The following is a 22,856-nucleotide window of genomic DNA, read 5'->3' on the forward strand; positions in this document are numbered from 1 at the left end:
TGTGGCGGGGGCAGTGTGTGAGGGATGTGTTGTGGGAAATGCGGGAGACGCGGTCAAGGGCGTTCTCGACCACTGCGGGGGGGGAAAGTTGCAGTCCTTGAAGAACTTGGACATCAGGACGGTCAGATTGTGACATTGTCCCAGGAAAATGCTAGCAAGTCCCGAAAATCAAAAAGGAATTTGATTCAGGCTTCAGACTGCGTTGCCCCTTAAATTGGTGTATGGCTAAGAATGGCCTGGATTCGTATGTTCCAGCTCTCTGTCGGAATTTAATATGGCAAGTGGTCACTGGTGGCCAGACTGGGGTTTTGGAGGTTGCTAAATCGCAGGCCAGTCTTTTTCTGCTGGGTTCCCACCCAATTTGTTTTGGATAATGAGCGGAAACAGCCCAGCTAGATGCAGCATGCCTGGTATGTAACAACATAAAAAAGGCAATATAGTATAAAAATGACCAGCAAAAACTAAAATATTATGCACCGTGTTTGGATTATCTAAGTAATTCTGTCCCTATTTACAGTTATCAAAACTTCAGTTCGGAGAGATGACAAGTGTCATGGTAATGTTATTGGTCTAGAAATTCAATGAACCTGTGGAGGCAAGAGTTCAAATCCCACAGTAGCAGCTGGTGGAAATTAAATGCAATTTAATAAATCAGGATTTAAAAGCTAGTCCTAGTAATGGTGACCATGAAGTTATCATCATCAGGTGCATTAATATCTGTGAGGGATGGAAATCTGCATCTTTACTTGGTCTGTGATTCCAGAATCACAGCCATGTGGCTGGCTCTTCACTGTCCTCTGAAAGTCACTGGCAAACCATTCAGTAGAAAGGCAGTTAGAAATGTGCAACAGATTCTAGCCTATCAGTGACACCCTTACCCCATGAAAGAATAAAGAAAGTTGGCAGGCTTATAAGTGTGCTCAAATAAACTAAAGAACTGACTTATACAGTTTAAGATTCAAACAGATGATATTCTTTCACCCATAGCTATCGCACTGTTGACTGTTGGCTAAAGGCTCCAAGTAAAATTGAGCAGTCAAAATAATGAACTGATAAATATAGAATTGATAAGGACTTTGTTAAACCACAATGATAAAATTAATTCACATAATGAAAAGCTCCAGAATGTTACTCTTTCCACAGCGTAATAGATACATTCCTACTTGGCTCCAGGAACTCCCTCGCTAACAGCACAGCAGGAAGACCTTCCTTGTATAGATCAGCGTCTTAAGGAGCAATTCGAGATAGGCAATTAGTGCTGGCCTTGTCATATGCCCACAATGAATTATTATGAAAAGAAAATTGCTAAAAGAAACATTAATCCTAACATTCCACCTCCCCTTCTCCGCCAGCTCTACCCTCAAGGAAACGGTGCAGACAAAATGAAGAATGACAAAATGAGAAATCTGGCTCTAATGTTTACCTGAGGGAGGACGGCGGGTGGATTTTTCCGGAGCTTCTGAAATACGGAGCCTGGCCGCGTGGACGCTGGTGACAGTGACTAAACAGAGGCAAAGTGCGTACCACAGGGCGATCATTCCTCCAGAACGGCCACCAATCCGACTCTTAGTGCCCTGTCCAGCTTCAGACATCATCTGCACGTGTGTTTCACAGGCATGAGCACCACAATTCCACTGACAACTGCTGGCGCCAAGTGGTCTAAAGGAGAGGGCAAGGGAAGAGGGTGTTAACATGTGCATGAGTCTCTTAACTCTGTCTGATCTTATGCTGTCCCAATCCTGGCAAAAAAACAGTTTCTTCACATCTTGGCGAATGAAGGAAGATGGCAGCAGCTAGCAAAGTGAAATCAAAGCTGACGATCAGCCTTGACTGCCCCAACTGATAAAACAAGTGAAGGCGTTAATGGTCACTGGTTCAGAAGTTCTGAAATGCCATTGTGCATCATCCTATCACTTTGTTACACCGAAAGAAAACAGCTACTTGGCTCAGCCGCCCAGTGTCACTCTCCCTCCACATTAGCTGTTGCTCTAAACCTGTCTATCCTGCTCCAACTTCCCTTCAACAACTTATTTCATTTATTTTTGAATGTTAGCACACGCTCTTGTTCAAACATTGACAAATCTGCACCCTCTGAGCTCTGGTGAAAAACAAGCCCTGCTATCTCCTATTTCGCCTTGTCCTCGGCCAGCTTGGACTCATTTGAAAATCGCACCTGAAACCTCCTGATCTCACTCCTCCCTCCAGACCTAAGCTTTTTACTGACCTTTTTGCTTATTTGCTCTATTATGTCCTCGTGGTGGTTTCATGTCAAAAAAATGTTGATCATGATTCTTCGAAGCCCCTTGACAGGTTTTACTATGTTCATGGCATTTTATAAATAATGTCGTTTTAAATACTTGATCAACTCCATCAATATCCTCCATATTTTATCAGTTCACACTATTATCATTGCTGTTTACATTGGAGTAGGCTGATTGGGAACATAAGAGGAGCAGCAAACCTTTCAACCCCTCAAGCCTGCTCCGCCATTCCAGATCATGGCACATCATCTACATGAGCATCACATTCCTTTTGGACATTAGTAATTAGAAACCTATTAATCTTTGACTTGAAGTCACATAATAACCGAGCTTCCACAGCTCTCTGGGGAACTGAACTCCAAAGATTCACAATCCCCTGAGTAATAACGTTCAACTCCGTCTTCACCACCCTCATTTGTAAATTGTGCCCCCCCCTCCCTGATTCGAGCATCAGTCTTGTGGACCTCATCTACACTCCCACTATGATAATTGTATCCATTGTAAGGCAATGAGACCAAATCTGCACACAGTACTCCAAGTGCGGTTTCGCCAGTGGTCTAAACAATTGAAGACAGATTACTTAGCTCCTATCCTCAAATCCTCTTGCGATAAAGGCGAGCATTTCTATTACATTGCGCAATCTCAGTTTTTCCCTTGAAGCCAATGTAAACACTCATAACATACACTAGTCCCTCAGACCCGCATTGTACAATACGGATATTAGGAATGTTTTTAAATTGCTCTAATTCGCAAATGTAGAGCAGGCAGACCTCACAAAAAGTCACAGGGACATGACTACGCCATTCAGAGAACTGAAAATGAAAGCAGTAGGCCATTTGGCCCTTTCAGCCTGCTCCACTTTTCAATACAATCATGGTTAGAGGTCACACATCACCAGGTTGTAGTCCAACAGATTTATTTGAAATCACAAGTGTTGTCTTCGCCTGACAAAGGGGCAGAGGTCTGAAAGCTTGTGTTTTCAAGTAACCCTGTTGGACTATAGCCTGGTGTCGTGTGACTTCTGACTTTGTCCACCCCAGTCCAACACCAGCACCTCTACAATATGATCACAGCTGATCATCCAACTCAGTCCCCCTTTCCTGCTTTCACCCCATTCCCTTTAATCCCTTCAACTGTAAGAACTATATTTAACTCCTCCTTGAATGCATTCAATGTTTTGACCTCAACCGCTTTCTATGATAGTGAATTCCACAGGCTCGCCACTCTCTGGGTGAAGAAATTTCTCCTCATCTCAGTCTTAAACAGTCTACTCTGTATCTTAGACTATGACCCTGGACTATTCAGCTTTCACATTTAACTAGATCATTTCTGGAAATGCAATTATCCAGGAGTGTTTGAGGCATCCCATAATATTTACGGAATGAAAGCTGATGATATTATCCGGGATCTCACCTGAAATAACTGCAACTTTCATGGTCTCCATTAGAGAGCCCATGCGCCAGTCTTCTGACTTTCATGGTTGCTATGAAGGCAGTAACAATCAAACTGCAGTCATAACTACAGCCAGCACATGGGAGGCGTTAACCTAATGGGGTGTTATCACTAGAGTCAAAGTCATACAGCATAGAAACAGGCCCTTCGGCATCCTCCCACCCATGTCTATGCTACCAACAAACAACAAATTACACTATTCCCATTTACTTGTACTTAGTCCGTAGCCTACTCTCCCCTGGCATTTTAAGTGTTCATCCAGAATATTAATTCAACAACCCAGGTAATGCTCTGGGGACTCGTGGTCAAATCCTGACATGGTGTAATGTGAATTCACTAAATTAAGAGTTGAATGAAGATTGTTAGGGGGGAGTCCCCATCTCGTTCACCAATATCTTTTAAGGAAGGGGAATTGTCGTTGCCTGGTCTGGTATACATATTCCTCCAGATCCACAGCAATGTGGTTAACTCATAAACTACCCTCTGGGCAAGAAATGCTGGCCTGGCCAGCGAAGCCCGTATCCTGCAAATTCCTTTTTTGAAAACAATGTTCTTGTATGCTGACACGAAGACTGACTGGATGGTGCTTCTCAAGACCCACACAGCGAGTGTCCAAGAGCACAAGATGCTGGAAGTCACGTCAATCAAACCCACAAGTTCAGCCAAAGGCAAGAGAATACACACCAATGTGAGAACATTTTATGACATGCTTTTTTGCCCAGCTGGAGTGAGCACTTCCACTCCCAGTTAAAGGAGAACACTGGTATCTAAAACAGCTTGCAAACCACTGGGCTGGCTGGTTCCTTATGTTACAGGCTGTTGGGCTGATAATAAAATCAGCAGCCTCTAACCGTGTCCAGGCGAGTGTGGATTATACCACAGCGGACAATATATCATCCTGAGCCCCTGCTGCTTCACAAACCTTTCCAGCCGTAAATAACTCATCTCAATAATTCCCTTCTGCTGACAAGTTGGCAGTCGCTGCTGATTTTGAAACGTGTAATTTGTGACAAGCTATTTTCTTTGTCTTTGCTGGACAGCCTGAAGATGGGGATGGCTGGGTCTTGTGGATTGATCGGATGAAGCGCCACGGGGTGGGAGGGGTGTGTGCATGTTGGGGGAAGGGGGTGAAGGAGGGAAGAAAACCAAGGCCAGTAACACGTGTTTAAAATAACACATTCCAATCATCGCCGCTCTTAAAGAGAGTTGCCTTCCCACCAACGATACAACTGTGTAAAGCAAACCCAAAAACCCTCTTCCTAGAAAATAAAATAAACTTTCATTTGCATAGCGCCTCTCACAACATTCTGAAGTCCACTTGAAGTTAACTCGCTATTGTCGTGGGGACGGATGAGGCATTGCCAATACGCACACAGGCGCGATCCCAGAGAGAGACAGAATGACCGGCCAGTCTGGTTTTAGTGATGGGAGGAATGTTGGCTGGGATCCTGAGTCAACTTGTGAGAGCTTCCACGGGATCTCTGATACGCAACTGGTTCATTAGTGCAGCAATCTCTCATCAGGTATTGAAGTGTCGATTTGGATTCCGTGTTGAATTCGGGAGTGAGGTTTGAACCCATGACCCCTGACTCATCAGCAAATGAGTCAAGCTGACACTGTTAAGAAATTAAAAAGGCATTTCTAAGCAAACCTTCAAATCCAAGGAGAGAAACTTTTTTAATTTCTCCACGCAGGGAGGATTTTGTGCTTTTGAGTCACGTAGGTCCAGCAGGCTCCAAGTTTGATTCCTTGCCCGTCCTGAAGTGATCTCAGGTGAATGCATGGTTTATTTTTTTAATTCACTTCACAAGCATGACTGGCTGAACCACCATTTATTGCCTGTCTCTAGTTGCCCTTAAGAAGATGGGGGAGGCGATGGCCTAGTGATTTTATTGCTAGACTATTAATCCAGGTAATGTTCTGGGGACCTGGGTTTGAATTTCCACAGCAGAGGGTGGAAATTGGTTCAGTAAGAATCTAGAATTAAAAATCTAATGATGACCATGAAGCAATTGCAATTGCCAGGAAAAAAAAGTACTCACGGTGGCTCAGTGGCTAGCTCTGCTGCCTCATCACGCCACAGGGACCTGGGTTCAATTCCCACCTCAGGCAACTGTGCGGAGTTTGCACGTTCTCCCTGTGTCTGTGTGGGTTTCCTCCGGGTGCTCCGGTTTCCTCCCACAGTCCAGAGATGTGCAGGTTAGGTGGATTGGCCTTGCTAAATTGCCCATAGTGCTCAGGGTTGTGTAGATTAGGTGGGTTATAGGGATGTTGATATGGGTGGGATGTTCTGAGGGTTGGTGTGGACTTGTTGGGCAGAAGGGCCTGTTTCCATGCTGTATGGTTCACTAATGTCCTTTAGGGAAGGAAACTGCCACCCTTGCCTGGGCTGGCCTACACGTGACTCCAGACCCACCACAATGTGGTTGGCCCTTAACTGGCGTCTCCAGTGGGCAATAAATGCTGACCTTGCCAGTGACACCCTCATCCTGTGAATGAATAACGAAAGGTGATGACTTGCCATCTTGAACCGCTATAGTCCGAGTGCTGTGCATAGACGGAGAGAAGGAGAGAAACCTATCCTACACCTGTCCCTGTCCTCCTAGAAAGGCATTTAGTGATACCAATGTGTTATCTGTAATGGTGGAAAACCAGTTAAACCTTGACCATCTCTTTAGTGTATAAATCTCAATCTGAATGCCCAATCTCATACAAGAAAAATCGCTCAGATGGGAGGTGCCAAGAAGGTTTGCTCTCAACCAGCTTCCACCAGGGGTTAATCTTCAGGAGAGAAAGGAAAAAAACACTGGACGTAATCACCAAAATTCTTGGACCCATTTTATTACCTTAGTCCACTGACTGCACTTTGTACCAACTCTGCTAAAAACCACATTTACCTGTCATATCAGCTCTCAAGGGACTCTGAAAATATCTTAACTGGTGAATGGCTCATTAGCATCAGAAGATTACGGCTTCCAGGCACAGATTCCTGCATTTAAACATGGAATAACATAAGGGCAATGAAAATGGCTGTCGCTATGCAAAGACATGATTGATAATACGATATACAGGTTTTCTCATTAGGGTGTACTTTATTTTCCAACTGCCCCCAAGTCTTCTTTTGCACTTCAAAGTTTATGCTTTTAAAGTAAGTTTGCATTCTAGACTAAATATCTGATGTCTGGTGCCCCTTCAGTGAGACCACACATAGTACAGAATGAGAAAAGCCATGAGATTTTAATGTCACAGCAGAATCCCAGGGCACATGAAGATGTGCCTCTTCTGTGAAAAACACTTGACACATCAAGTCTCCCTTGCTGGCATTCATATTGTTATTGTAGATCCTGAGGGTTGAGTTTCTCATCTGATTGGGGACAAGAACTGGTGTCAGTCATATCATAGTTTAGGGAGGACGTAGCACTCACCAAATGAGGTGATTGTGTTGTGCTCAAACACAATAAAGATTGTTTTCAATGCTGTCAGGAGTTAGACAATAAAAGCCAAAATCGTCAGTGGTGTGTGCAGCCAGCAAACTGTAATGTCATAGCACAGTTATAGAACAAAGGAGGAGAATCGGCCTATCATATTCATGCTAGCCCTCTGTAACAGCAATTAAAATAGTCTGGCTCCTCACCGTATCACTGGAGCCCTGAAAACACTTTGTCTTCTCATGCTTATCCAATTTGTCTTTGAAAACCACAAGGGAATTTGCTTTCTGCATGATTTTCTGTGTGAAAATGTGACTTCTTTTATCACCACTTTTGATCCTTTTTGCAGGTCACCTTTTAATAATGCTGTCTGTTTTTTTATCCTTCCACCAATGGGATTAATTTTTCTCTATCTTGTCTATTCAGACCATTTGTGACTTTGAACTTCCTTATCAAAGCTCCTCTTGACTATCTCTTCGCTGAGGAAACCAACCCCAGCTTTTCCAGTCAATCCATGTAACAGAAGTCCCTCATTTCCTGAATCACTCTCTTTCCTGCTTTGTCTCTAAAACCTTCAGGTCCTTTCTAATGACCACTGCCCAGGATTGGCCACGATACTCTAGGTGAGACCAAACAAGTATTAGAAGGGAAACAAGATAACAAAGTGTGGAGCTGGATGAACACAGCAGGCCAAGCAGCATCTCAGGAGCACAAAAGCTGACGTTTCGGGCCTAGACCCTTCATCAGAGCGGGGGTTGGCCTGCTGTGTTCATCCAGCTCCACACTTTTGTTATCTTGGATTCTCCAGCATCTGCAGTTCCCATTATCTTAGAAGGAAAACATTGTGTTCGCTAATGTCGTTTCCCCTAACATTGCCGTCAATAAAACAGCCGAACTGTTCATCCTTTTCCGATGAAGGGTCTAGGCCCGAAACGTCAGCTTTTGTGTTCCTAAGCTGCTGCTTGGCCAGCTGTGTTCATCCAGCTCCACACTTTGTTATCTCGGATTCTCCAGCATCTGCAGTTCCCATTATCTCTGCTCATATGTCTAATATATTTCAATGTTAAAGACATGGCTTTTCCTGCTTCCAAACATAGCCCACTCTGTCAAGCTTCTTACTTACTATGGACTTATTTCTTTCTCACTATACGAATGGAATGGAGTCTTAACTTCCTCTCAATATGTATGGACTACGCATAATGGTTAATCAAACATCTGCAATTTTTGGGTCATGACTGTTCTTAAATTGTCACAATTTATTGTTACATTCCAAGTAGACAGTACTTTTACATTTTGTGTTCAAGTAAAAATAACACCAAATGAGCCTTTTAATGAATCCGAGATTGTGTGTGGCCCTTTTGGCTGAATCTGGGGAATGGTGGCCATATCAGGGAGAATTATGAATGTTCAGTCTGCAACCCATTAGGTTTTAAGCCATTATATATCTAACCTTTTTGATCAGGATGAGCACAAGAACAGAAATATTGCACTGTACGATTTCACACAAAATTTAAAGAGCACTTTGTGTTACAAACATTTCCATCAGTTGAAGAGCATCCCTTCAGAAGGAGATAGCAGGAACTGCAGATACTGGAGAATCTCAGATAACAACGTGTAGAGCTTGATGAACACAGCAGACCAAGCAGCATCAGAGGAGCAGGAAAGCAGACGTTTCGGGCTTCGACCCTTCTTCTGAAGAAGGGTCTAGGCCCAAAATGTCAGCTTTCCTGCTCCTCTGATGTTGCTTGGTCTGCTGTGTTCATCCAGCTCTACCCCTTGTTGTCTCAGATTTGACAATCAGCTTTATTTGTGACTGTGTGCTGTGGGTAGGGGAGGGGGATGGTGAGGTTCGGGGGTGGGTATGAGGAAGTCAGTGAGGGTAATGGTATGTGGCAGCAGTGGTGATTGGCATGACCACTCTCAGGCCCACTTTGTTGGCTAGGTCATCATTAGTTGCTAATCCCCAACTGCCCTCCAGAAGGTGGTGGTGGGTTGCTTACTTGAATCACTGCAGTCCCTGGGTGTTGGGACACCCCAGTTCTGTTAGTGAGGGAATTCCAGGATTTTGACCCAGTGACAGTGAAATAAAGGCGATATAACTCCAAGTCAGGATGGGTAGTGGTGTGGAGAGGAATTTGCAGCTATTTGTGTCCCCGTGCATCTGCTGCTCTTGTCATTTTCAGTGGTGGAGGTGACAGGTTTGGAAAGTGCTGTCTAAGGAGCCTTTGTGAGTTATTGCAGTGTGCATCTTGTTGATGATACTCATTGCTGCCATAGTATGTTGGTGAAAAAGGAAAGTACGTTGAAACTGGTGGATGGGATGCTGATCCAGTTGTATGCTTTGTCCTGGGTACAGTTGGGCTTCTTGAATGTCTTTGGATCTGCACCCATCCAGGCAATAGGTAATATTCCATCACACCCTCCTGCTGGGACTCAGGGTTGCCTTGGCTATGGAAGCAGGAGATTACAAAATACCATCCCAGTAGGTCATTTTTACTTTCTGTTCAGAAATTTGAAAGAAAAAGTGTAGTTTAAATAGTGTGGAAAACAGAGAAAGGCAAAACTGTGAACAATTTAAGTATTCAAAATTTGTTGCATAATGTACCAGTAGCAGAGTAATTACTTTTAACTGCAGTGACACTGGCAAATTATGTGGGTGAATTCAAATGAATGTCTATCAACGGCAGCTTGGACATCAACCAACCAGCCTTAGGATGAGTGATAATGGGAACTGCAGATGCTGGAGAATCCAAGATAACAAAGTGTGAAGCTGGATGAACACAGCAGGCCCAGCAGCATCTCAGGAGCACAAAAGCTGACGTTTCGGGCCTAGACCCTTCATCAGAGAGGGGGATGGGGTGAGGGTTCTGGAATAAATAGGGAGAGAGGGAGATGCGGACCGAAGATGGAGAGAAAAGAAGGTAGGTGGAGAGGAGAGTATAGGTGGGGAGGTAGGGAGGGGATAGGTCAGTCCAGGGAAGATGGACAGGTCAAGGAGGCGGGGTAGGATGACTCAGTTTTCCGCATGCACAAGACCTCCTACTCTAGTATTGAAATGTAAGTTTGCCCCAAGCTTAACAGGTCTTGATCCACTTTCCGGTCAGTGGCAACCTGTGATTTTGCAAATCATCCACCATTTGGCATTCAACACCCCGAAATATTTTCGGAAGCGTTTGCAGAAAATATAGTGCACAGTAAATGTATCACCTCATAACACATGACCAAGCAACCAGAAGCTCCGCGTTCAGCAAGGTGATTGATAGATGAACCAAGTCAAAGGGAAAAGTCAGGGTGTTATAGAGTTGGCCTCAGCACTGAGGACTCAAGAGGGAGAAAGTTACCCAGCATTTAGCTGCTGATTGCCATCTCATGACACTTGCTCAGAAATGGGCGTGCTGAGCCATGGCAGGATTGGCTGTGGCACTCATTTGTCCATTGATCACTACAGAGTCAGAGCGTCATAGAGCATGGAAACAGACCCTTTGGTCCAACCAGTCCATGCCAATCATAATCCCAAACTAATCTAGTCCCACCTACCTGTGCTTGGCCATATCCCTCCAAACATTTCTTATTCATGTACTTTTCTAAATGTCTTCTAAATGGAGCAACTGTATCTGCATCCATCATTCCCCTGGAAGTTCATTCCACACATGAATCATCCTGTGTGTCACAAAGTTTCCCCCCATGTCCTTTTTACATCTTTCCCCTCACACTTTAACATTATGCCTCTTAGTCTTGAAATCCCTAAGCCGAGGGAAAAGGCACCTGCCATTCACCTTATCTGTACCCCTCGTGATTTTATAAACCTCTTATAAGGTCACCCCTCAATCTCTTACACTGCAGTGAAAAAAGTCCCAGCCTATCCAGCCTCTCCTTACAACTCAAACCTTCCATTCTCGGGAACACCCTGGTAAATCTCTTCTGAACCCTGCCCAGCTTAATGGTATCCTTCCTATAACAGGGAAACCAGAACTGGACACAGGGCTTGAGAAGATGCCTCACCAACATCCTGTACAATCCCAACATGATGTCCCAAAACCAGCCCCACTATTTGTGACTGTGTATTCAACCATCCCTCGACCCTTCCCTTCAATTCCCACCTTCAACTCTTCCACCTCTCCGCCTTCTAGTCCTCCTTTAAAACCACCTCTGTGACCAAACCTTCGGTTAAATGCCTTGGCCCTCTATTCCACATTAAAGATACGCTGTAAATATGAGTTGCCCTGTCTGTCAATAAGAATGAACACCAGCTGCACTGCATTTAAGTTTGAGAAATGAACCATTAAAAACTTAAAACTTGCCAATTCTGGAAATCTGATCTGCAACCAGAAGACACAGGTCAGTATTATGTAAGAGGAAGACAAGTTTTGGGTAAGTGAATAATGCTGAATATTTCGCTGCTCATTTGAAAAGTAAACTGGAATGCAACTTTTCAAAATGTATCCTGCCAACAGGCAGGTTTGTGGACAACTAGATTCAACTAGACGTCACTATCTGGGATCAACACCAAGTGTACTGAACAATGACCTCAGATGAAAATAAGCTGATGCCTTTTACTTTTGATCCAAGGAATATAATGAGAAAAACACAGAATGTATCTATTGCTGACCTTGCTGACTTTTTAAAACAAACAAAATCCAGTGCTCCAGTTGGCATTAATTCAGAGAATAGATGATCACAATCTGCACATCAAAGATCTGTCTGCTGCATATGAACCACAGACTTTGCATTTTTGTAAACAAGCCACACAATTTTCCAAAGCTTCTATCCTGCCTTCGTTTCCATAACGTCAATAGAAGTCTCCTGTGTCACATGGTAAGAAACCCCATTTGTCTTCCCTTGTTCTGACCGCTCAAGTACCATCTGCTCATTTCAGTGACCTGTCCTGTCGCTCTGAGGGCTCCTTTGTCCCTTCAGCAGCCTCCTACCCTGGCACCTCGAGTACTTGAGGTCAGTGACATGATTCTTTGTCCTGGGATTTCCTGCAGTGAGCTCCACTACAGATTACTCAAGAGCAGAGAGCTACAGTGAAACCAGTAATAGTGAGTGCTCTCTCATCATGATGCATCCAGCCAAATGACCCAAGGTAACATTTAATGCTAAAAGTGTAGAGTCCCTTTTACTAAGCCATCCTACAGGACAACCTTACTTGAAATTCAATTTGCAAATCTTTCCCCAGCAGATTTTAGATTTACGTTTTTGCAAAGTTTCATCACTTGCATTTTAAATGATGCAGGAGTTTTAAAGAAAAAGCTCTTATTGAATGCAGTCCAATCCTTGTGGCCAAATGTATAATTGCACAGGACGTGGGCAGAATCTTATTGCCAATCAACAAATTAGAAAGAAATTTTAAATTTTTTAAAAGACATCACAGAGTGGAATGCTACAGTTGAATGGATTAGTCCAAGTAATTAGTCAAATTAATGTAAACAGCCTTAACAAATGGTTTATGTTACCTTTACAGTTAATTTTGTAGAGGGGTGTGGTGAGGGTTGGCAGGAATGGGGAGAAAGGGAAGAATTTGCATGAGAGGTACAGCAATTCTCCTGAATCAGCTGGCCCAGAGTAAAGCACTGTTCACAGTTAGTGACAGGATTTATTACTAGCTTAACTTTTGTTCGTTCTTATTAGAATAAATTTCCACAAGCATTGGGCATCTGGTATTATCTCACCCAAATGATAATTCTTCATTAGTGAGGCTAAGTAGTGAGTATTAGCAGGTTACCCAAGCTGAGGTATTTATGAAGGAACCTAGCCATCAATACAGGCAAGTGATTGGTGCTTGTGTGCAGACTGGATAAATGGGACAGGTTTAGCATCAGGAAGGATGTGCAGCTGTAAAACTACCTACCAGATCCAAAACTTGATGATTGGCATGAAGGGTGCTGAACCAGCATTGGGAAAAGTCAAAAAGAAACCAACCAGCTCTCTGAACTACTAGAGGAGGCTCTCGACCTTCATGTGTGTCAATGAGTGCAGGATTTACAGGCAGGCTTACTGAACAAATGGAAAACCCCAACTAAGTTAAATATCAACACACTCTGATACTGGGGTGTGTATCACTATTATACTGTCACTTTTGCAAGGATTACTTAAAAGGCAACGCAGCATAAAGCTGACTGTTAATAATAACCCAATACTGTCACTTACTTGACTGTAAGGATTTATTGCCACCCTGCCCATCCATGTGTTTACAACCACTCGACATTAGCTACTGTCACTGCTCTCTGTACATAGAACATAGAGCATTACAGCACAGTACAGGCCCTTCGGCCCTCGATGTTGTGCCGACCTGTCATACCGATCTCAAGCCCATCTAACCTACACTATTCCATGTACGTCCATATGCTTATCCAATGATGACTTAAATGCATGTAAAGTTGGCAAATCTACTACTGTTGTAGCCTGGCTAAAAACCTAACCAGCACAATTCTGGTCTGCGAAAGAGATATCGCAGGTGATAGCACCTTTATTGTTCTTTCTGGCTGTCTCGCAATACGTCCTGAACACTTCAGCGCTTTTCATACATGTCACATGGATAAACTGGACCCATTTGAATTGACTGTGGGAGCTCCTTGTCAGTGAACATTTTACAGATAGGGAAAGGTTGATAACTTGGATCGGAGAGTGAGATGGGTGAGAGATATTTCGGGGAGAAGGCAGGCTGAGCAGACGGTTAGAAAGGGATTGATTTTCAAACAAAAGACAAATAAAATAAAAATAAACTGGATGCTGGAAATCTGAAATAGCAACAGAAAATGCTGAAGAAACTCAGCAGGTCTAGCTGAGAGAGAAAAACAGAGTTAATGTTTCAAATCCAGAATGATTCTTCTTCAGAACACATGAAGAGTCATACTGGACCCACCTGGGTCAGTACTCGATGGAGTTTGGAAGGATGAGGGGCAATCTAATTGATACTTCAGAATACTGAGAGACCTGAATAGAGTGGACTTGGAGAAGATGTCTTCACTCGTAGGACAGACTAGGACCTGAGGGCACAGGCTCAGACTGATGACACAACCCTCTAGAACTGAGGTGAGGAGGAATTTCTTCAGCCAGAGGGTGGTGAATCTCTGTGACTTGTTGCTGCAATGGGCTGTGGAAGCCAAGTCATTGAGTGTCTTTAAATCAGAGATAGATACATTGTTGGTTGGTAATAGGATCAAGGGCTATGGGGAGAAAGCAGGAAGATGGGGTTGAGAAACATATCAGCCATGATTGAATGGCCTTGCAGACTTGATGGGCCTAATTCTGCTCCTATATCTTACAGTTGTATGGAAACTCATTTACAGTAAAGCTGTACATGAAACTATCACTTTAAACAGAGAGGCTGTGGCATAATGTCAGCTGACCATTAATTCAGAGCCCCGGGTTAATGTTCTGGTGATAGGGTTTAAATCCTCAGATCGTAAAAGATGCATACAATAAAAAATTCTTGAATAAAAAGTGAGCTTAATGGTACTGCGTGACCATTGTCATTAGGCATACAACCCATCTGGGTCACTAATGTCCTTTTGGGAAGGAAATCTGCCCGTCTTACCTAGTCTGGCCACCAGACTCATGGCAATGAGGTTGACTCTCCATCACCAGCCCGGCATCTAATTTTTTTTCCTTGCAGAGACCTTAATTTCTGTGTGTAGCCTTGATTTCTGAAATCAAAAGTCAATGCTTTGGTACACCATAGATATGTACAGAACCTCAGAGAAGCCCATTATTAACAGCCCTCTGCAATGGCCTGGCAAGCCACTGAGTTCAAGGACAGGCAACAAGAACTGGTCTTTCCAGAGACACATGCATCAAAAAATGAGCCTCATTGTCAATTAAGTAAAGAGAAACAAAAACAAAGTTGCTGGAAAAACTCAGCAGGTCTGGCAGCATCTGCGAAGAAAAGTCAGAGTTAACATTTCAGGTCCGGTGACTCTTCCTCAGAACTGATGGAAGCTAGAAACTTGTAGGTTTATATGCAGAAGATAGGGTATGGGGAAGAGTGAAGCAGTCAACAAGAGGTGGGGATAGAGCACAAAGAGAGAGAAAAGCAGTTAGACAAAGGTGTTGATATAGATCTGGCTCAGAGAGTGAAATGTTAACTCTGATTTCTCTCCACAGAAGCTGCCAGACCTGATGAGCTTTTCCAGCAATTTCTGTTTTTGTTTCTGATTTACAGCATCCACAGTTCTTTCAGTTTTTATTGAGAGATAAATATTTGGTCAGGTCATCAGGTACTTGTTGAAGCAGTGTTGCAGGTTCTTTTACATCTAACAGAGCAGACAGGTAGGGCTTTACTTTAACATCCATCCAGAAGACAGTCTTTCAAACAGCCTTGGTACTACAACGGAGTGTCAATTGTGATTTATGAGTTTAATCTCTGGAGTGGGGTTTGAACCCAGAACATTGTAACTCAGAGGAAAGAGTGCTATTAATTGAACCACAACTATCCCCTGATGAAATTTACTCATTAATTTCATCGAGGCAACTATTATCCAACATGCATTTCCATAAAATACAAAGAGACAAATGATCAGATGCCTTGTTTCTGATTGTATTATTTAAAGAAGGAGTGTTGACCAGGAGGCCACCAGGAGAATCACTGACATTTCACATGAGGGAGGAACAGAGAGCGGCAATGAGACAAGGCATTTTAGGAAAATAGCTCTGACGAGCTTATTTCTGAATTGGACGGAAAATATTACACTGAATGTCTTGGTTCCCTGCGTTAAGTTGAAATAAAGGAGACCTGATGGATTCAATGTTGAACAAACAGCAAAAAGATGGAAGCTCTAAAGATGGAGCTGCACAAAATTCTGCTGTCCAGATTCAGTGATGTTGGCATCAAGCCAGCAGATGAAAAGGAAAAACCGAGAGAAAAACAAAAACATCTTTTAAAAGACCAGAATAGAAAATAAGTCACACTTTGATGCATTGTATAACCTTGAACTTAGCACATATACAGCTTTGCAAACGAAGTGGCAATACCTGGTAATCCTGATTTGAGTTCAGTTCCAAATGACAGACTCTTGAAAATGTCCAGAAGAAGAAAGTATTTCCCTTTACCTCTTCTTTAATCTTTCCTGCCCCCCCCCCTTTTAAAGGCATCGCCTCTTCAATTTGGGAGGGGTTCCCACTTGCTGCCACATGTGAGCAGTAAATCTTCATGTGCAGGTCTAGACAGTGAGTGCTGGCAGCTTGGGGAGGAACTTCAGACCCAGGTCCAATCCTCTCCTTATCTGACAATCATATGTATCAGGTCACTGCTTGAAAAAGGGAAATCTTAAACAGACTATGGAAGAAGTGAGAGAGTGGGATTATGTGCAATTGCTCAAATGGAGAAAAATACCAGTGCAAACTTGTTGGGGTGAGCAATCTGTTTCCATGGTGTATTACACAATCAAAACTGTACACACACTTTCCCAGTAGGGGTCACTAGATAATCGCCGGGACTGGGAGGCCATGGATTTTTCGAATGCTTTTCAATGTTAAAGGTGCTACATCAATGCACGTTGTTGCTGGTGCTTACTCCATTTTCTAGTCTAGACTTTGAATTGTCATGACCACAGTTCACGGAGTAAAAATCAAGGAGGGAACCCAGTTGCATTGCAAGCTGCCATTGCTGTGGAAAGCTTAGTGTGGAAATATCACTTTTGTTTTAAGACAGATCTTACAATAGATAGATGCTTATTTACTGGCAAAGACACAATGGGCAGAAGAGTTATTTTCTGTGCTGTAAAAAACATAATGACTCTATAAATTCCTTTGCTGGGAAATCATAAGAACTTGCTTCACAGAAATGGCTGGGCAATTTTCATGGTTTCAGCAATCAGTGGTACACTGACTGAGGTAGCATTCTAAACTGCAACATTTACACAGTTTTAAATGATATTTTGCCCTAGAGTGATATATACAACCATCCAAGATGATGCCAACACTGTACAACTCCTTGTGAGCTCCTTACAGCAGATCTAACTTCCACATTTCTTATAACCGTTCTACACTTTTAAACTTAAATTCTAAATCTGTAAAAATTACTAATAATGTTCTTTTCAAATAATGCTGATATTGCTAACGCTGATCTCGCCTAGCGCAAGCCCTGTGCAATGTAATGTGTCCGAGTCTTTTTGATTTGTACATCCTTACCTACTATGATCTGCCTGAACTGCTTGTAAACCAAATTTTTCACTGTACTTTGGTACATATGACATTAAATCAATCAATCAATCAATATAGCGTAACTGCTGTGTCAAAATGCATTTCCAGTCTGACAGCTTCAAAAACCATGATTGGTTGTAAAGCCCTTTGGGATGCCTTGACTATATAAATGCAGTTTCTGCCCTTTTAATTACTTTTTTCCCCAAATGTTATACGTCTACCATGGAGATTCTGCCAAAGTTTTCTGCCTTCATCTCCAACATTAATAAATTATCACTCTCCTCCTCATTTTTGTTGGGTAACAGCTTTCTGGCACTTCACCGACAATCTCATTCTTTACCTATGAGTCTAGACAGCGATTAGGTTGAAGGCTGGTCAATGCAGGGTCCTTTACCAAACGCATTCTTGTGTACTCTTCCCATTGTCTCCTCTGGTAGCATGAAAGTGGGGAAGCCTTTTGTGCCAACTCAGTACAGAGCACAGACTTATCCCGAGTCATCCCCAGTTTATACAGTAAGATGGGAGGGAAGAATCTGCATTATGATTACACAGCAGAATTATTCACTTCATCACAGCGGTGTTCTTGGAAGTATCAAATCCGAGACAGTTTGGCTAGCTCTAGGACAAGAATAAATCACAGGACTGAGATATGATAATGAAAACGTTATTTATGAATTATTTTTAAATGGATCCCATATATCTTTTCCCAACTTTCTCTGTTCCACCCTCCTCCTTTCTTTAAGGCTTCCACCCACTTACTTGGAATTGTACATGGAGCCTTTGTTGACCTTTAGTACTTCATTCAATGGCCAGTGTTCATGTGAGGATGTCCCTCGGTGCTGGTAAGCTATCTTACACATCAAAGCTAAATGTGACCCTCTCCCCAGATAGCATTCTCTCGCTCTCTCTCTCTCTCTCTCTCTCTCAGACACACATACATATGTGTGCATTCACGACCAGTAATGCAATGATTGGGAGAAGGCTGCTCAGTTAATCATCCCCCCCCCAAAAAAATGGGGATCTCTTGCTGATAGCAATGCCTCATCGCTGCTCATGCCTGAAATTATCTGCTGTACCACAGACTGACAAAGGGGGATATGCACTTTAATGATTTTGAAATCAAGAAAACATGATCCATCCAAAAATTATTTGCCCTAGATTTGGTGGCAAACAGGTTATTTTTGTCAGGTCAGATTACACGGTCAAAATGGTGCTACCTTTCCAAGGCTGCAGTGGCACACAGGAACCAAAAATAGACATTGTTTTTATTTGAAAATCCCATTGCTGAGGACATAGCTGTTTAATTTTGATTCTTTGAATTGACCTTTTATGAAACCCAATTTATTTATTAAGACTAAGTATGCAGAATGGAAGGAAAAAGCAATCTTGAAAAGTGCCTTTTTTTAATAAGTTAAAATACTTTTCGTTACAGAAAGCCCATTAACTCAGATTGTTTCAAAGAGGGATTTGTCTGCCTGTAGTGTGTTGTTTTAGTTCAGGATACAGCAACACTCATTTTCTTACCTGAAGTCTACCATCCTGCAAATGTTAGCTCTCGTCTCACATACCACAAACTGCTAACTGGCTAATTATTTATTTCCCACCTCAGTCAATGTCATTAATCAGAGGTGCCCCGAAGGTGTCTCCTTTTTGTCTTGGCAGGTTTTTCTTTGTTCTACACACATGCCTCTGTTTGTTTACAGCACACATTCACTCCTCTACTTTGCTAATAAATGTGTACAATATTGTAGAAATAGTCTCACAGGAGTGCACTGTACAATCAGAAGAATGGCACGCTGTGTAACTGTAAGGCTGAATACTACACTGGGGAGTTGAAAAATGCTGAGCAGTGTAAATAGGTCTTCAGTCTCCACACTGAGCTCCTTTTTACAAGTTTCTGAACATATATTTTCCATCACACAACGTGTGTACCCGTCATAGATTCTATGCACTTCTTGAAAAATAAAATTACTGGAAACACAGTGGGTCAGGGCAACATCTGGAAGAGAAAGTTTTGACAGTCCTTTCATAGACAGCTATAGACCTTTGAAATGTAATCATTTTGGAGAGGTGATAAGAGGTTTAGAGTGAGCATTATACTCGAAATGTCAAGCTATCCTTTCACATACAATTTTGCTTCCTTTTGCAAATTTCTGATCCACTTTTTTTCTAAGTTTTACCACTCAATATTTGAACACACAATGAAGAGAGCTGAGCAGAACTGAAGGCGCAGCATCATCCCTAAGCCACGATGAACATAAAACACTCCTGACCCCAAACGATCTGTCTGCCGAGTTCAGTTGATTGTACTTTGCCAGCTCTTTCACAGAAAGCTTGCATTGTGGACATGCACCCACTTCCCACTCCTCAAAACCCCTGTCCTGACAGGGTCAGCACTTCATATCCCCCTGAGATTAATGTCTCCAAAGCTCAAATCGCCACTTTTCACATGGTGACTCACGCTCCTCAGTCACCTCCACTGGTGAGATTGCCATTGACGCTGATACCGGGTCAAACACAATGCGAAAGGTCGCTTTTGGAAAGGGATATTGTTTGTGGAGAAAATGTCAGTTTCACAGAGCAGCAGCACCAGTACCACTGATGGGAGCACCCCGTTACACAACACGCTGATGTGACCGGGTGTCGGTGAGGGACTGAGAGAGAGAGAGAGAGACCTGCCGAGATTTCTCATCGTCTATTGAAGATTTATCACATCTTCATATCCAAACAAAACCAACAATTTGGGGTTATTTGTTTGGAGAGTCACTGGAGTAAAAGATTTGATTTTTAAAAAAGAAAACCATCGGAAGTTTCCTCAGCGTAGATTACAACGGATGAAAAGTAAAGCAGTTCACGTTTGAAGAAAGATTATCTTTGAACGCTTGGCTCACTGTGTTTAAAATCAAACCAAGCGGCGTCTTAACATTCTGCCCCTGAGAATTTAAAACAAAGCAGTCAATCTGCGGTAAACATTCGCCAAGAGTTCGGGGTATTTAATGATATTTGTCAACTATATGACAATTGAAATCCCCAAATATTTTCTCGTTCCCCAAACACCCCCCTCCCAAACACACACACACACACAACTCCTTTTTGGAACCTTGTAAAACTCACTTCTTCAGGTGCTGACTGCAAAGGGGCTATTGCGAACCTCTGAAAGTTGTTTGATTAAAACCGTGGGGGAAGGAGAGGCGCCAAAGCGAAGCTGCCAAATGGTAAGGGATCGTTTATAGAAACGGTTCAGGCGGACAGGCTTCTGGTACCCCCTGGAAGGGAGCACGGTTTAGGGTTTCCAGTTCAGAACGGCACCTATAAACCTCGGTCCATGAGTTGAGGCGGAAAGCTGTAGCGTAGTCAGCATGTAGCGACAGCTTCTGCCCGAGAGCTCTGTATGTCCTGGTGAGGTCTAGCACAAGAACGCCCAACAACTACACCCTACACCCACGACACCGCATTTTAAATACAAAACTGGCCATACCGTTGTCCAGCTGATTTTGGGTTTTTTTGGGTGGGGGAGGAGTGGGGAAAGGGGGAAGCCGATATCCGATTTTTGAGCCACTTGGGATCACATTAAAAGTTTGCAAAAGCGTAGCGGAGACACAGGGCAATGTAACTCGATGAGGAATCCGTTCATGCTTTATAAACAAGATCTCGAATCTCACCGTCACATGTGATGAAATCAGAATTTCATAGAGATCAGAGATGTTCATAGTTGTCAAATTCCAGTGTTTCTTTCCTTGATACGCTACTGTACAAAACCGAACTGTGTTTGTGACTATGTATATATGAAGATTTTTTTATGAGTAAACATGTTTTGAGATAGAAATAGTTAAAAGTAGGTCTAATGGTAAACTTATTTTATTTTATAAAGATGTTCGGTTCGCTGATGCCCTTCAGGGAAGGAACATTTGCCCTCTTTCCCTGGTCTGGCCTATATGTCACTCCAGACCCACATCAACGTGGTAAACTGGACAGTTAGCGATGGGCAATGTTATGTGTGGCCGTATCTCATGCACAATTCGCCCGCGGTTGCTTATTTTAAATTTTTTTTTCAATATATTCCGCCAGTTCTGTACCGTACATGTTTATAAATGATCCTAGCAGCTTTAACAAGCCAGCTCTAGGCTGAACAAGCTCCAGGGGGTTCTGTGAGCGTGTGTTCACTCCTTGTCAAATCTCAGTGCCTCCCTCCGTCCCTCCAACTCTGTTTACATCCTGCTCTGCCCCTCTCCTGCTGAGGAAAGGTCTATTCTGAGGAAGGGTCACCGGACCTGAAACGTTAACTCTGATTTTATTTTTCCTTCACAGAAGCTGCCAGAGCTTTTTTTCCCCAGTAACTTCTGTTTTTGTTCTTCTGCGGCTGGCTTTCTGAGTGAGCCGTACACAACTCCCCGGCTCCGCCACCTCAACGTGATCTGGCCCCAGGCAATGTCCCGCACAGCTCCCCCTGACAGAGCCCGATCAAACTGGCCATTACAACACACTCAGATTAAAATGAAGGTGGGGGGGGAGGGGGGCGAGTGTGTGTGTGGAGAAATTCAAAAGGAGTTCTACTGACCAGTAAGCTGATGCTCCCGAACTGTTGATCCGATTCAGTCCGGAATCTCCCTTCAAGGGTCTCCCCCTCCAGCGGATTCAGCAGCAAAAACGAGAAGTCGAGAAAATTTTCAAGTCATTTGTAAATCCAGCGTGAAGCCCGCGGACTGGAAACTTGTCAGCGGCTCCAGGAACGGCAAGTCAGCCCGAACCGCCCCGTGCCTCATTGACTCAGTCTGTAACACCTCCTAGATCTGTTCACTGGAGATCTCTGTACATTTTCTCTTCAACTTGCCTCCTTGAGCCTCTCAGGTTGCCTTAAAGAAGCACAAATAAATGTTGGTTGTTCTTCTTTTTCTAGCCCGCACTTAGCCTTGAAGGGAGAGATGCCAGGTTAGGAGATCAAGAGATGGCTGTTGTTTCTTCACTGTGTTCAGAGCAGACACTGTTCCTCAGGGATTGCTGCTTGTTCTCTGTGTGTGTGTGTGTGTGTGTGTGTTGAAGCAGCTCTCTCCCCCTTTACGCTGTCTTATGAGTGAGAGTGTGTGTGTGTATGTGTGTGAAAGCTTGGCTCGCTGACTTTAACTGCCAGAGCACAGCCAACGGCTGAGAGAGAGAGAGAGGGAGGGATCAGATTTCACTCCGCGCAGCTAGTCGGCGCGGGCAAATGTGAGCACTTACAGTGGGTGGGTGAAAGCAACAGAACTCCTCCCGGCCCGGCAAAGCCGCATGAACTAACCCCGCCAGTCTGCACCGAGGATCCCACACCTCCCCCCCCCCCCCCCACCCTCTCTGCAGCCTGGAAAAACTGTACACCCCGGCTCACTGCCCAGATGCGGAGTAGCCGCCTCAGTTGGAAACAAGTGCAGGAGAGTCGCTGCCAAATTCCCGAATATCGGCTTTCTAAAGGACAGTCGGGGAACTAGTGCTGCCTGCACCCTGAGCAGTCTGCACTCCCACCCAGCCCCCTTTCGGGGATTTCAAAAAACTGCGCAGTTACATTTTTAAGTTGCTGTGAAAATGTATTTGCTGGTCA

General features: G+C 43.5%; 1 protein-coding gene across 6 annotated transcripts in view; it reads right to left on the minus strand.

Annotated features, from left to right (window-relative positions):
- Positions 1–22,497, minus strand: part of fgfr3 (fibroblast growth factor receptor 3) — a 157,043-nt gene extending 134,546 nt beyond the window's left edge. For 3 of the 6 annotated variants that reach the window (XM_059649975.1, XM_048528393.2, XM_048528385.2), the window contains exons 1-2: positions 21,843–22,497; positions 1,424–1,659 (exon numbers count right to left, since the gene is read on the minus strand). In XM_059649975.1, the coding sequence (XP_059505958.1) occupies positions 1,424–1,595 (172 nt within the window). In that variant the 5' untranslated portion in view covers positions 1,596–1,659; positions 21,843–22,497. The remainder of the gene's footprint in view (positions 1–1,423; positions 1,660–21,842) is intronic. The other 3 variants (XM_048528399.2, XM_048528395.2, XM_059649974.1) reach the window with 2 other exon arrangements.
- Positions 22,498–22,856: the final 359 nt, after the last annotated feature.

Source organism: Stegostoma tigrinum, chromosome 1, assembly GCF_030684315.1.
Source record: "Stegostoma tigrinum isolate sSteTig4 chromosome 1, sSteTig4.hap1, whole genome shotgun sequence".
Classification (NCBI taxonomy): domain Eukaryota; kingdom Metazoa; phylum Chordata; class Chondrichthyes; order Orectolobiformes; family Stegostomatidae; genus Stegostoma; species Stegostoma tigrinum.